The sequence below is a fragment of the Mastigoproctus giganteus genome, chromosome 5, assembly GCF_048544385.1.
Source record: "Mastigoproctus giganteus isolate SK-2022 chromosome 5, ASM4854438v1, whole genome shotgun sequence".
NCBI lineage: Eukaryota > Metazoa > Arthropoda > Arachnida > Uropygi > Thelyphonidae > Mastigoproctus > Mastigoproctus giganteus.
Genome location: NC_143579.1, coordinates 107,420,014 through 107,436,443, shown reverse-complemented (window position 1 = coordinate 107,436,443; position 16,430 = coordinate 107,420,014). Strand labels below are relative to the sequence as shown.

Here is a 16,430-nt window from a genome sequence, read left to right as displayed (position 1 = left end):
GAAGAGGGATTCATAATGAGAATAACCGCGCTTAATAAATAATTCTTGAATAAAAATCTGATTTATCTGAAGAGAAAGTGCTATAAAGAAAGTTTATCCGAGATGAAAGCAATAATACACTCAGAAGGTCACATACATGCGCTGTTATTATGTACACTAAGTCAGTAGGTAAATAGAAAATTACCTGTGGCCTAATGAAAGCAAACGCTGTTCTGTGCCACAAGAAAGGATCTCTGTTTTCCACCCGCACGTGAAAGAGATAATTCATGACTTAAGATAAATGGATTAAGGAAGTGGCCACACATGCTGTGAATCGAACCCTGTGTTAAAAGGAGACAGAAAGATGGAACACAGTCTTCGGCTGGCCTGTAAGTATCATTATAGATGCGACGATAAGTAGAAAAGACAGATAGATGGAAAGAGCAAAGGTAAACAGATGGCGCATGTTAACTTTCAGGCAAAATCTATCAGTGGACGTCAACAGCCTGAAATTGCACTGCTCCATTCTAAATCTCACTTGCAGTTATTTTTAGAACTACTCTTGCACGCTGCTGACAAACACACTGCCCCTCTTGCAAATGAAAGCACTACAGGTGTGCACAACACGCCGACAAACGATGGGGAAGTCGGAGAGTGAAGCGATCATGAAATTATCACTTAACTTGGGTGGTCAGCAATCTTTTTTAAAAATTCTTCCTCTTCGCCGTACTCCCTTCCCCCTCCGTCTGTAGTTACACCTGACATCCCCACTCCCCTGCTGATAAGATAATAACTCCCTTACCTGTCTCGGCCCCTAAAATGGCCCGAGTTTCTAGAAGGGGGAGAGTTGTAGAGAGAGAGATTTCAGAGGTTGTGTGTCTGTGATAGATTCAGACCACAGTGGAAGCGCAAATAACACCCGTACTCATTGGTTTGCTGTTTAACCCTTTGCTCTCTCCTCATCTATCTATCTTTAGTGTTCATTTTGTGCTTGGAGTAGCTGTATTTGCATTTATTCTATTCAGAGAGGTTATGGGAAACTTCTAGCGTTATAGCGAGTCAGATAGAATAAAGAATTAGTAAGATGCCATATTGTGGTGGTGGTGCAATTTGGTTTTTCCTCTTACCATATCCTTATGAAATATCCATCTGTTCCTTCATCGGTTGAACTATTCATCATGGAATCCAGATAGGATCCCAGACACTATCTGGTTCCTCATCTAAGAATACTACGAACATTTAGAACTCATCTAAGAACACTTAGCATCATACTTTATAGGTAAAATAAGCCAAATTACACACATATATATACGTAGAAGCTCAGGTATATATAAAACTAAATATAGCGGCTCTCTCTATATGTATGTATAGAAGCTCAGAATTTCAAGTCATTTTAGGGGCAAGTATAGGCGTTATTATCTTATCACCAGAAGAGTGAGGATGTCAGGTGTAACTACAGACAGAGAGGAACGCAAGAAGACAAAATTTAATATACACACATACATATAATCGAGCACACGCTTTATTAGAATCAAAATCATAAAATTTTGGACCCTACAGACTCACTAGATCGTTGAGAACATCCACAAGATTTAGAATGGATGTGAATCAAAAACATGGAGACAAAATAATGATTTTTAAAATTATTCATCCGAAATTATCGATTTACTGATTAACTAAGACATAATCCTCAAAGTAATGTTCTGCTTAATGAATGAATGCTTTAGGAAACATAAAAAATTTAAACATTACCGATCCCCAAGTGGGTAGGTTGTACAGTTTGCGAAACAGGCCTTAGAAACTTTACCCTTGGGCTGTATACTCCAAGTCGGTAATATTAATTAAGGTCAGTTTCACATAATCACGTACAGCAGTTGATGGTACCGTCCCTGCAAAACCATTGATGAGTTTAAGAAACCTTCCTGCAGGCATTCTGATATCATATTCAAATAGCAATAATGATTCTTAAGTATTACTTAGCGACTGAAAATATCCAATAAACGCCTTGGCCTAATTATACAAATGCAACTACTCGCGGGTAGAACATTGTATCAGTGCAGTAATGACAAAAGTAAATTTTCACGCCAGTAATGGTTTTGAAGGCAGGCGAGGGGGCGCTGTGTGTCACTTCATCGCACAAATCAACAATATGGTTTTATATTATCCATTTATTTTCTATTAAGATGTAATTTTTTATCATAGAAGTCCCGAATTGACTGTGTCTTATTAACTAAATACACAGTCAATTCGGGACTTCTATGATAAAAATTTAAATTATTGTGAACTAAACAATATCTGCAAATATACAACGCGTATTTCGTCATCTGGTTGAAATTAGTTGCTGATTAAATATTTGAAAAGCTGAAAAATATCGACGAAAAGTAAATAAAAACAATTAATTTAAAATAGTTACAAAATACGATGAAATTAAATGTTGTAGGATTCTATTAACACAACTGCATTAGTTTGAAGTGTTTACACCAAAAAAACCCCGAGATATTACTCATAACCGGGTAAACTTACAAAAGTCACGAGTTCAATAATTGGCTAAAATTGGTTCGCTATTCATTGGCCGATTCACTCGAATGAAGCCGGACCTTCACGCCCTAATTAAGAATTACAAATAACATTGCAGTAAGCAACGTATTCTTGTCTTAAAATAACCGATCGTAAGATAACAGTAAAGGGGTTTAAGAGTAATTCCAAGTGTGTAAAATGAAAAAGAAATTTTGCTTCTGCGTTCGTTAATTCTAAATTTTAAACCGAGAAATAAATTGAAGCGCCAGAATTCTCAAAACAAACGAGCATTAATGAAAGCGAAAATCGAGTACACTGTTCTTTAAACTTATTATTAAAAAACGTAAACCATTTAATTAGAAATTAGTGAAGCGGAGCAACTAAAATAATTCAGTCTACTTTACAGAAACATGCGCAATGATTTCTGCAACGTAAACTAAGCAATACTATTTTAAAAAGAAGGAAGGAAGGAGTGAGTGAGTATAGACGCTAAGCCTAAGAGAAGTAAATAGGGACCAAGTGTACCTCATACCACTGCAGGCTATTGTCAGACTTTCTCAGGAGTAACACTCCCACAGCAGACAGGCACGGCGCCTCCAAGGGGATTCCTGGACCGAACGCTACGTTCACCTCTCTGACCTTCCTCGCTTCTCCGGGCACGAGGGATGGGCGGACTGCTGGGCTCCCCTCTTACCTGCGCGCATGGGACGGTCCGCGATGGCGGCCATGATTGCGAACCATGTACAGGTACACCAGCGATGTCTGTAGGGATACAGAAAGGGGATTTCACGGAGAGAGAGAGACACGCGCACACACACACACACTCTCTGTTCGACGGACGCACGCACGCACAGACATACCACCGTGCTGTGCTTTGGCAGGGTTCCTGACACAGGAGCGTTCCAACACACACACACACACTCACGCGCACACACACACATACACCAAGCGCGCTTCATTCCGTGGCTGCCGATAGCAGCGGGAACGAAGAAGAAGAAGGGCTGGCGTTATTTTTTTTCTCCGGCTTACAGGTGTGTGAATGCTACGTTTCGCCATAACCTCGGAGTGTTGTAGTGGCGGGCGCGTGTCTCTCTCTCTCTCTCTCGTTCTCTCTCTCTCTCTCTCCCTGTCCGACGATGCCGTAGGACTTTGTGAACTGTCAGTGGTGCGCGCTGCGGTGGACAGACAGAGGCACTTTCAGTGAGTGATCAGTAATGAGCGGAGGACCAGTCCACTACCCTACTTGTACACTGGCACAGTCGTGTGGGAGAAACTGAACAGGTTCGGAAAGAAAGCACGAGACAGGGAGAGTCACCCAGGTAGAACCGAGTGCCAAGAAGAAGCGAAACAGAACTGTATTCACCAGGATTCTGCGGGAACCAACTACGTTGGACCGACTACGCCACCTGACAATGGAGGCCGAAGAGACAGGTTTTTCGAGTTTTGCGGGTCCAGCTGAAACAGCCGCCACCACCACCGCCACCGTTGCCACTGCCGACAACAGCAGCTGTAACGGGACTGCTGGGGCCCAGGTGACGACGACGGCAGTAACCGGCTCGGCCAGCCCCCCGGCACCCGGTCCCACAAGGTAGGAGGAAAAACCCCTAGTTGCCCAATTTTCTGAACCAGTTATAAAGAAGGGCTCGATGGGCTTAGTGTTGTGGCTCTTCAGACGCCGCTGACCCTGCCCAGATATTAGGGGGAGGGGGGAGAGCAAAATGGAGTGGCGGGAGAGAAAAAAAAAAAAAAAAAGTCGGCACGTGGGGAATGGCGCGTAACGTGTAAAAGGGCTGTTTGTTTTCCTAATGCGAGGATGCGTTTAACTGGGGATAAAAAAGTAAATAAATAACTAGAAATATTTATCGTTTTGCGCGGCTATTTGTCAGTGATCCTACACTTCGGCAGTGTCACATTTCGACGTATTTCTGCGCTTTTTGAAGCGTTGCGCAGCGGACGGTGGGCGAACGTCTTAATCGGCGTTCAGCGAGAAGGCGACTTGGAATTATTAAGATGGCGGACTAGTTTGCCATGCTCGCTGGCTTCTGTTCGTAAAGATAGACGCGATGCTGGCTAGCGCGCGCTTGTTATTGTCGACCGACCTTGGATTTTTGGTGAAATGCGGGTTTATTGTGTGCGCAAACGAGGTCAAAGGATCATATACTAACCGAAAGGATCTCGGAACTTTGAAAAATAGTCGCCAAATCGCCAGTGTTGCTTTAACAGCTGATAGCGGCAGCCATTAAAGCTGACTTGATTAAGCGCGTCTTAAAGGGGGAATTAAGATATTGTATTAAGTATTTGGCATATCGCCCAGCTGTTTAAGTGAAAAATATCGATTGGCGAATGGCTTATAACAATTCGGAATCTCCACGATGTCTGTTGAATAATAACAAAATGAAATGTTCGTTTTGGTGTTAAATTTCGATTATTTGATTAATCACATCGACAAAATTTATGCCACGAGTTAGGACAAATCGAATTTAATCTTATTGGCCGAATTTTCCCGATATTAACTGTATCTGTTCTAAGATGTTGTTAAGTCACTTTTCGGACGGCCTTCCTGAGTTACATCGGCCGGAAAAGAGAAGTCACTTTCGGATAATCGAAAAATTTCACCTTAAACTCTCTTAATCGAGTTGTTCGGTTTATAGGAGGAAATTCTTAAGTATAACACAGTACAATAAGCTACTTGCGGAAGTTCAGGATGTCTGCGTGGCAAACATTAAAATTAGCGCTTATGAGAATAGAAAGAATTAATAGTAAGAGAGTAGCAAATTTCTAACCCATCTGGCATTCTTTATAAACGTCGTAAACGAAGTTATCAATAATTAATCAAAATTCAGCGACTGTTAATTAATTATGTTTTCTGATTGAAAACAAGCACGCGGTGATGACGTTTCAGTAATTGTTGGAGTGGGAACTTTCGTTTCAATCCACTCCGAACAAAGTGTGTTTCAAAGCGCTGTCATGTGGGCCACTAACAAAAGCAGGGGGGGGGGGACCATCTATTGCCAACCCATTAAGCCGCTGTGCCCTTGAGGTGTACCAATTGAAAACAAACGAACGCCGGAGAGCATTATTTGTGCTATTTTCCCCGCACGCTCTTTCTCTCCACACCTGGCCAATGTTGAGGCCGAGCACTTCTCATTTATTCACTAATAAACAATTTGCTTCACTACGAAACCACCGGGGACTACTGCGTGGTCCCTTGTTAAAACTGGCATTCTCGTGATCGGTTGAAACAATTATTTGAACTTATTTCGGAGAGGTCACGTTCTATTGAAGCCCGAATAACTTCATCTTACCCACCTTAAAACGAAAAAGCCAAAAATAATAAAACAATAATAATAATTTTAATGTTTAGAATCGATTATTTAATTCTGGTCGTCTTGGTTTTACATTTTTTTAAATCTATATGATAATTAAAATCAATACGAAAATATTCTTGGCTATCTGTATAAAAATCTAAGTATTATCTGCAGTTTGATTTTTCATATTATAAAATAATATAATGATAATATTAAAAGATCGGGTTGCATTTAACAAACTGAATTTTGGAAACAAATTAAATTTTTTTCTATAAATGTATTTTTAAATATGTTAATTAAATAAATTTCTAATTTCCAATAATGCTTATATCACCAAAGTAACATCAACAGTATTCTGATTTTAAGCTTTTTTTTCTTTCTTTTTTTTTAATAATAATGAAGCTGTAAACGGAGAGAATTTTTAAAAATTAAAAAAAATCTTAATTTTATCATAATTAAATATTATAATCATATAGTATATTTAAATACTAAAAAAGGCTTATAATATTTTTAAAATACATTTTTTATAAATCTATTAAAAATGCATATTTTAAATATACACCACATTATACCAGACCAAAATAAAATATATGACATTAAACTAGTCATTATTATGCATTTTGTCATTCGTTCTATGCATCTCAACAACCGTAAGTTTGATTTTTTTTTTTTTCAGAGGCATACTATTTGATTTGTTTATTTGTTTATTTCATTTTATTTGTTTTGATTTCTGTTGACATCACTTTGTTTTGAGTGATTTTACCCAAATCATCCAACTTGTAGTAGAAAGTTATTTTTATATAATTTTAAAGAGAAATAATAACGAAGTGTACGCCTTTATGGAGTAACACGGATGAAAACTTACCACTAATATAGTGATATTTAGTTTTATTAAATGTATTGTGTGACATTTCCTGTTATAATGAAGTGATTTTGTAATAGTTTATATATCAGTTCATTTCTGATTGCATTAGAAAAGCTTGTTAGTTGACTTTGACAAGTGTCCATGTTATAATAGCTTATTAACTACAAGTATTTATCTTGATTGAAATGGTTTTGTACGATGAAGCACCACTGTATTACACACTACTCTGCATTAATAACATTTTGCGGTCTGTTTTAAAATTTGATCGGATGTAACAACCCTTTGAATTTATCTCTCTAACATTTTATGCCCTAACAAATCTTCTTCATATCTTTGTATGTAAACTATCTCGTAATTGTAACTTGTGAGTCTTCTTGTGGGCTGACTACGTGTAAAGTCTAGGTTGAAATTAAAGCTTTTTCTATTCACCACATATGCTCAGGAGACATTCTGTTATCTCATCATTCAGGAGAATTCATTTAGACAGAGAAAAAGTTTTCCAAAAATTAGTTAATTAGGCTAAGAAGTGGCCTTATTGACTTGGCATATTTAAAGGCAAAAGAAATAAAAGATAGATTTATTTTTCTCAAAAGTACAGTTATTGTTTTAACAGTTGATTATTCTTTTCACCCGCTTCATGTAAAGTTCAGAAGGTGCACTAAAATTAAAATCTTTGTGCGTGAAATTTAATACGGTGAAACAGGATAATTTTAGCTGACTTGCTGGAGATATCCCATTTTCCATTAGTCATCGAGTTCAGCTAAAGAGGAAGAAACTGGACTTGCTGGTTTTTTATTGAGCTTCTCAGTGGAAAAATGGACACGTTGTACGATTGTTCTTTTAGATAGCTAACTTTTTATAAAATATAGTAGTACTATTTAAAATTAAACTCATGAAATGGCACTGGCGGACCCAGACGGTTTTCTAAGGAGGAGTTAACGATAATATATTTCTAGGGAGTTCCATTAAGCCACCACCTTAACTCCAACTCAAAACCTAAACTACATGTACTGAAATTTTACAACAGAATCTTTGAAGAGAGTATTTTCCTTGATATATGGCACCAGTCAATAGTGGTAGCCATAGCAAAACCGGGGAAAGATGCTTCCTTCCTCAACGGTTATCGTCCTATATCGCTGACCAGCATTTTAGGGAAAAAAAAAAAAAAAAAAACTAGAAGAGAGAGCTCACAGGAGATTCTGCTGGATTACTGAAGATCAAGATGCGATAATATGCCATCAATTTGGTTTCCTTCGTAACAGGTCTACAACCTGGGCTGTAGTGGAGAGTATACGCCGTACATCCTCTGGATTTCTTAAGGTGAATAACGTATACCCTCTGGAATTCGATTAATAAGTCTGATATGCATAGTATACTCTCTGCTATTCGTAATGTTCATAGAGTGTATATTCTGCTAATTTTAGGACTAGAGCACTGTCTGCAACTGATGATCACACCAAAGTTGAAGCTCACAGTCGAAACGGTTTTGTTAAAAAAAACAATACACGGACACGGTAATAATAATAAGTTTTGATATTAACAAAGCATTTGACAGAACCTGGAGATGTGGAATCCTCCAAGACTTGTACAACGTTTGACTGAGAAGGTAGCCTGCCTCGATTCATTCAGAATTATCTCCATCTGAGGACCTTTCAAGTACGATTCCAGAATGAGCTGTCCACAGTTCACACGCAAGAAGGAGTGCCTCAAGGATCGATTTCAAGTGAAACACTTTTTGATTACGTACCAGAGGCATCGCTCGAGATATCCCAGCTACGATCGAAACTGATTTTAGAAACATAACCTACCTGCGAACTACGTATCTCCCAGAAATGAAACATCCTTCTTGCAATATCCTCAACACGTTGGGATGCTAACAGGCGGTCATTGCTGAATTTATATCGTGCTCTAATCCGGTCACGATTAGATTATGGAGCTATAATATATGCTTCAGCTAAAAACGGCATCTTGCGATCTCTGAACACCATTCTACACAGTGCCTTTCGATCTGCTCTAGGTGCCTACAGAACCTCACCAGTTCACAGCTTGTACGTGGAAGCACATGATCGCCCCCCCCCTTCGTTTTATCTTAGAAGACAAAGCCTACTCAGCCAAAAATAAGAAGCTCTCCATCCCATCCTTGTTGAGTGTACCTCAACCATCCTCTTTGGCCAGCATTCTACGAATCCAGGCCTAATGAACCCAGGCTGCGATACGTACTCAAGAAATAATACAGAAGTGGAAAATTGATCTCAACAAAATTTACGAAAGTACAAATATGCCTTTACCTACGTGGGATAGACATGATATAGCCATTAGTCTGCAATTTGCTTAGTGGTCAAAAAATACCATTACATGACTTAACATCCAACAGCATGCCAACCATACTTCGCCACAACTGGGACACTTAATCTATACAGATGGTTCTAAGTCCCACTCACATGTAAATGCAACAGCTGTATTCCCTTCTCAAACAGCCTTCCAGTTGAGTACAGCATGCTTTCTGCAGAATTATGTCATCCATCTTCCATTAGGTGAAATATGTCAGCAGTCATCAATTTTTGTCCTAATATATTCTGATTTTCTCGGTGCTATCTCAGTCATATAGGGTAAACATCATCCTCTCCTACAAGAAATTGGCTTTCTAATTAATCTCTGCCAAAAGAAAACCACTCTGAAATAACTCTTTGCTGGATCCCAGGACACTCCAGAATAGAAGGAATTTCTTAGTCTGGACAGGCCACTTATATGGCGGTATTGTCATTATTGGACGTACAATAATGTGCTACCCTATCCTACGTCACAAATTATTGAAAATTTCTTTTATAATCTTAATACTAAGTATGCTTACCACTGGACATTTTATATTTTAAAAATAAGTGTGATACGTGCTTCCTTTGCTTCGATAGCAACCATAGATGGCTCTGTTTCAGGTCTCTCCAAAATCGAGGTTTCAGTAGAAATTGAATGTTTGAATTTTCATGCCGCATCTTAAGATGTTTCCTTGGATAGTTTATTTTGACTTTTTTTTTATTTTCTGGAGAATTGTTACAGCTGTTATTTTCATATAATTTCCAAGTTGTTTGTATGCAAGTTGTGTTGTTGCGATCCGAATAGAAATGGCCATTTAATTTCCAGCAATCTCGCCATTTCTACGAACAGAGGACCCCGTGTTTCCAGCTAGTTTACCTGGGTCAGACCACCTGGAAGTGTGGGTAGATCCAAGACGATAAGTCCACGGTCCATTCCCACAATCCCCATATTTACGCCTCTGCCGTGTTTCGATGAAGGTATTTGGGTGGAAGATTTGTAGAGATTTTTTGGAGAGAGAGCAGGCAAGCAAGGGGATGAATACAACGCACGCACAAGAACGGATGCACGCAGGCACAGACGCAATAGAGATAAGTAGGCAGAAGTGAACTCACGAGCCACCAGGAACTCCCTTAAATGGCAGTCAATTACATTTTAATGCTGTCTTTATGCACAATTACCTCGTCATTTGTCCCTCGCTTGGTCGTTTCACGAGGATAAAACAAGGCAGGTGCGGCGCAAGATAGAGAAGATGATGTAAGATGCCGACACTTCATGAAGATGTTTTCAGAATTCTTTCTCGGACAGTCGTGCCATCTTTCACATCGCCTCACCTTAACAAGTGCACGAGAATAACGGTGAGAAGGAGGGAAAGTAGGCAGGCAGCCCCCCTCCCTTTGTATTCCATTCCTCCCTTGAAGGAAAAATAACAGGGAAGTTGAGGCTTGTCCTGTATCCCCCATCTCAATTGCACGTAACAGATGGTTCTGGCAGTTTCTGTCGAGGACTGTGCCATCGCTGTCACGTGAGACTGATACGATAATAGATAAGGGGGGCGTGTCTAATCTAATGAGCATCCAGAGGAACTATTGTTACTCAGCAATCTTCCGGAGACATGCGACGACTATTTGGATTCACATTTCCATGTACTGTCCCGCTTCTACAAATCTCTTCTGTTTGAGTCTGTGGACACCGCATGCGATCAAGCAGATGTATTCTTCGTTAATGTCCTTGGGCGTGACAGGAACGACACGGTGTATTATAAACTATCGAACTTCCTTTCGTTATATACCAGTCCGCTTAAAAGTAAGTCACTGATCAATCAGGGTGAAAAAATTCTAGAGTTTTTTTTTTTTTTTTCTAAACATATTCTCTTGTTTAGTTCGAATACTGCTTCAGTTGTCTGCGTTTGCCACGTTGGACTCGCTTCGTTACTGGACTCCACATTTAATTTGCAGTATTTGAATAATTAAAAACAAAATGTAAAATTATGAGTAATTTTAATGTATTTATAAAATTTAAGTGTGTCGAACAGTCCATTGTTTTCAGTAACTCATTAAACACTTTGCGTTTACCCAAAATTAAAACGTCTTAGCTTATGGCCATTAGGTGGCACTCCTATCTTTATCTGACACTGCTGGATTGGTTGGTTGTTGTAGGTTTTTAGGTGCATCAGCAACTTAGGCCAAATTGCGCCCTATACAATGTCTGTCGTTTCCGGGAGAAAAAACCGTTCTACCCCTCGCTTGAGGCTGACTAACTCAGACACATTGTGAAAAAGGCCCATAAAAATTCCTCACGTCATCCACGGGACTCGAACTCAGGTCTTTCCCACCCGGCGTGGGAAGAACAGTGGTTATACTAACCCTCCCACGAAGGCAGTCACTCAATGAAACATCCAGTACCACTGCTGGTCCAGATGCAGTCTACTACAGAATGTTGAAAACAACTAAATAATGAAGCAATAAGCTTCCCGTTAAATTTCTACAATTGAATAGTTTTATGAAATTCTTACCCAAACTCCTGGAATCACTCAATTGTTCTAGCCTTTCCAAAGCCAGGGAAGGATCACACCTTCCCGCATAATTACAGGTAGATTTCACTGACTAGCTGTTAAGCAAAGTCTTAGAAAAAATGGTTTCCAGACCGATGACGTGGTTCCTGTAAACTAACAACTTGCTAACCAGTACGGGTTTCAAAGGAATCGTTCCACCTTAGATGTGGTGATAAAAGCAGAAGCAAACAACCGTAATGCCTTAATAAAGGGACAATTATGATTAATCCCGATATCGAGAAAGCCTTCCATACCACCTGGCGATATGGTATACTTCTTCAAAATCTGCGTTCTTTCGACTTGAGAGGTCAGTTACCCGAATTTATACAAAATTTCCTACCCACAGAACGTTTCAGATTAGATGAACAATTTCTCCAAATCATTTGAACAAGAGGAGGGTGTATCGCAGGGTTCCGTCATCAGTGCAACATTATTTGCAATAAGAATTATAAACATGACACGGGAAGTACCAAATTCAGTAGAATCGTACATGTTTGCTGACGATTTATTATTTATTGTTAATCCAAACTGTGAATACCACTGAAGGCTAAAATAGAATCATGGACTATACGGAATGGTTATTCCCTAGCAGAAAAGAAATCCACTGCAATTCATTTCTGAGAAACACGCAAACTACTTCTGGATCCAGAAATATATTTAAAAAACAGCATGGTTCCTGTTACCAACAATTTACATCTGTTGGCTTTATATTTAGGTAATAAACTTAATTTTGCTACTTATATAGCTTATCATTGGTCGACCTGCCTTAAAAAACTGACCATCCTAAGAGCCGTCTCTGCTATGTCCGTAGGTGCTGATAGAAGCACCCTCCCAACATCTCTGTAGAACCTTAATAAGGTCACGCTTGCATTATGAATCACCTGTCTACGACTCCACTAGGAAAAGTTCTCTATTACGTGCGAACACCATCCAGAATAGTACCCTTAGGGTAGCTGTGGGAGCCTTCAGAACATCTCCGGTCCACAGCTTGTATATTGAGGCAAATGAACCCCCTCACATCCCAGAAGAAAATCCCTATTGTGTAATTATGCAGAACAGATTAAAAGTATTCCATCCCACTCCTGCTGGCAGTATCTGTTTGATCCTCAATATGCCATGCCATGCTATACTACAATAAACCTAATGAAAACTATCCCGCAGGGTTTCGATTGCAACAGCTCATGCTCGGTTGGGATATTAGCTTCCAGAATATCTTCGAAGATGCTGCTACTCCTGAACTTCCATGGACTCAATTTTCGTCCCTTTGTGACAATTTCTTTATAAGATGGGCAAAATCCTCTCTATCAAACACCAACTTTCAGCAGCAACGTAAAGCACATTCCTTGGAAAACTCAGAGAAAAGTACATATCAATACTGATGGTTCCAAAACAGATTCAGCTGTAGGTGCTGCAGCAGCTTCTTCCACTTTCTCAATAGCTGTGTTTCTTCCTGTTGAATGCAGTATCTATACCGCAGAACTGTTCGCAATAAGCTCCAGATAACATAAACAACCACCATACCAAGCTATCACTGATATATACAGACTGCTTAAGTACAATCGCTGCCATTCAATTTACTTTTTTCCCCCTCATCTCATTCTTAAAGAGATCTGATCTAAATTATCAAAGAGGTAACCAGAAGGTTACCTTCTGCTTGATTCCTGGTCATGTCGGCAGCATCCCAGATAAGGATGGTAACGAAGACACTGTTAAACTTCTTGACACTGGATCTTCCTGTCAACTGGAAGTGCCCTACACTGACTCGAAATCCATTAAAAAAACATCGTGTATGAAACAGTGGTCTCAACTATGGCAAACTCAAGTCAATAATAAACTGGTGCAGATAAAACAAAAAGAGATACAGTTTGGGCATCTAGTTTCAGGAGAAGCATCACGAGAGGTATTGATTCTGAGAAGACTCCGCATCGGTCATTCCCATCATTATTCTCATTCTAATCTATATTTGCTTTCAGGAGAGAATCCTCACCAGTGTTTCCCTTGCCAGTCGCAGTAACAGTAAACCATATTCTCATTGATTGTCCCCAACAATCGACTATCTGAGAATCACGCTTTAGCTGCCTATCCAACTTGCAGGAACCCTTAACTTTATCAAATTTTCTTGACAATGATTCATTTGAAGAACTGTTTTAACTATTTGAAACGCATAAATTTGTATAACTGTCTGTAATCATAATAGCATCTAGAACTGTTCATAAGTAAATCATGAACAGGCACAATATGGCCCGAGGAGCCCTTGCGCTAAAACCCCCTAGATACGACAATCTTAAAATTCTTTCAATTCAAACAATATCACCCACTCCAGAAAAACAGAAGCGACCCTAGATCACGACGTAACCATCGTTGTGCTTGACTTTAGGCACCAAACAATGTTGCACCACTTTTTGTTCAGTTGATCTTAAACTCATAAACTGTAAGCTTGTATCCAAAATTTCAAATTTGGTTCATCCATTCACAGTAGGTTTTTCCACTTTTTAATTATCCAGTGTTGATGGCTCTAAGTCCAAGCCAACCATCTCTTTCGATTTTCTTGTGTTAATATGTTTTTTTTTTTGGCAACGCTACACGAGCATGAAGTCCTTGTTTACGACGAAGACGGAATTTCTCAGCAATCGTTGATTGCTTTTAGAAATCTGTGTTCTGGTCGTCTTATCTTGTGTTCCGTTGTTACGCAAGGTCCTCCGATCGTGGCTAGCACTTCTTTTTTCAACTCTCAGTTCCTTATTTCTTGCCAAGTTTATCACGAAACACACAAACCTTACACCAAACACTCTTTCTGAATTACGGGTATTCGATTTTATAAGTTACAACTCTTACTGCTCAATTTATATTGTTGCCAAACACTAGAATCATCTATAATCTTCTATAATGTTGAACCATTACTCCCACTTGCTAGAATCAGCTACAACGTTAAGGAATATTCTACAACTTTGAGGATCACATCAAACTACCCGAAGCATTAATTGATAAGCACAACCTTATTATACTTAACACCGGTTTCCATACACATGTTCACCTTCCTGCAGGATTTACCTCCGCCATCGATCTTTCCGTCTGTTCCGCATTATTATTTTAAACCACTTGCAGGTCAGTGATTGATGATCTCCACAGCAGCGACCATTACCCAACAGTACATCGAATCTAAAGAACAACCAATTCAGAAACAGAAAGTTGAGCAAAATGGAAAATTTTCAAGGTAGATTGGAATAAATGTCCCACTCATGTTGCATGTGATATCAAAGTCATGCCAATCTCAGCATATTTATGATGTAACTGAAGGTATAACGCATGAAATACTATCTGCAACTAAAATTACTACACCGTAATTACATGTAGGAAAACGTAATAATCACTGTTGCAACACAGAATACATCAATGCAAAAAATAAAGCGTGGAACTTGTTTCGCAAATATCCAACAACCAATAACCTTATCAACTACAAGAGACTTCGAGCCAAAGCCCGTCACACAAAACGACAAGCAAGAAAAGATTCTTGGATTAAGTTCGCATCCACTATCACCAAAGGTACCCGACTGATTTGGAAAGCAATTAAAAAACTAACCGGCAAATCACCGCCAGTTTCTCTCCCGATCGTCAGTTGGAATGGACAGGATAAATCATCTCCTAAAGAAGTGCAAATACCTTTGCAGAAACATTCTCCCAAGTATCTGAAGTGAGTGCATACGATAAAGCGTTTCAAAATACTCGAGTTAAAAGCTGAGAAATACAAAATAAACTTTAGCGCAAATCATTCACTCCCTTATAATCAACCATTTATTACGTTGGAACTAAAAAATCCTGCATCCTGCAAGGCTTTCCACAGTGAAGGAATAGATGACGGCTGCGTGTCCATACGCCTCGCTTCCGTTTCAAAACGTCCCACAGGTGTTCATTGGATTGAGTCAGGTGAATTTGGAGGCCGATCAACATGGGTGGTATCTTCACTGTGTTCCTCGATCCTCTCGTCTTGGAAGATTCCGTTTCTGTCAGAGAAAAATACAACCAAGCACGGTGCACATGGTCTCCTAAGAGCTGCCGGTACACCTCAAGAATGAAACGTTGGTCCATACGCACCAGAGGTGTAGTTCTTATCAGCAAAACATGCCTATATTAAGCAGCAACTGCCACCTGCCTGGATGGTGGGCACCACCATGCACGATGTTTCCATGGACTCGTGTTGCTTGCGCCACACACAAAGGCGTCCGTCGCCGTGTTGCACGGGATATTTAGATTCATCCGAACAGCACACTCGTTTACAGTCTTCCAGTGTCCAATTGCGTGTTGTTGACACTACACCATTCTTCGTCGAAGATGATCAGCGTTAAGGGAAGGGGTGTCTCTTGGGTCGTCTGCTATGGAATCCCATACATTAGAGTCTGTGGCGCATCATTATTTGGGATATTGTATTGCGATATCAACTGTCGCGCAGTGACCTACCGTTCAGCCCGTACAACGCGCTGCACCCTTCGCTTACCACGAAATCCACCTTGCGTAATCCTTTACATTTCAGTAGGCAAGAGATGGTTTGACCGTTCGACACCATTCTTTGTACATCTTAACCACAGCGGGTCCTGAGCAACAGATAAGACGTGATGTTTTCGATATGGAATCACTCGACGCACGAGCTCCCATAACCATGCCCTTTTGAAACTCCATGATATTGTTACTGCATCCCATAACTGCAATGAGCGATTATCACTGGCTCGTGATTGCGCCTTCTTTTCATTCAATGAACCATATTTTCACACACCCTCGTGGGTAGTACAGATAGTAGAATCACCGCCCTCCCCCACACTGGTTGATAAAGACCTCAGTTTGAGTCCCGTCGATGTCGTGAGGAACATTTGTAGGCTTTTTTCACAACGTGACTGAGTTAGTT

The 16,430-nt window shown here is 39.8% G+C and overlaps 1 protein-coding gene across 1 annotated transcript in view; it reads left to right on the top strand.

The window, feature by feature from the left end:
• The first annotated feature begins 3,615 nt into the window (after positions 1 to 3,615).
• The window catches only part of LOC150085622 (uncharacterized), a 298,691-nt gene continuing 285,876 nt past the window's right edge, over positions 3,616 to 16,430 (top strand). The window contains exon 1 of the mRNA XM_090374621.1: positions 3,616 to 4,084. Coding sequence (XP_090230747.1) covers positions 3,909 to 4,084 — 176 coding nt within the window. The 5' untranslated portion in view covers positions 3,616 to 3,908. The remainder of the gene's footprint in view (positions 4,085 to 16,430) is intronic.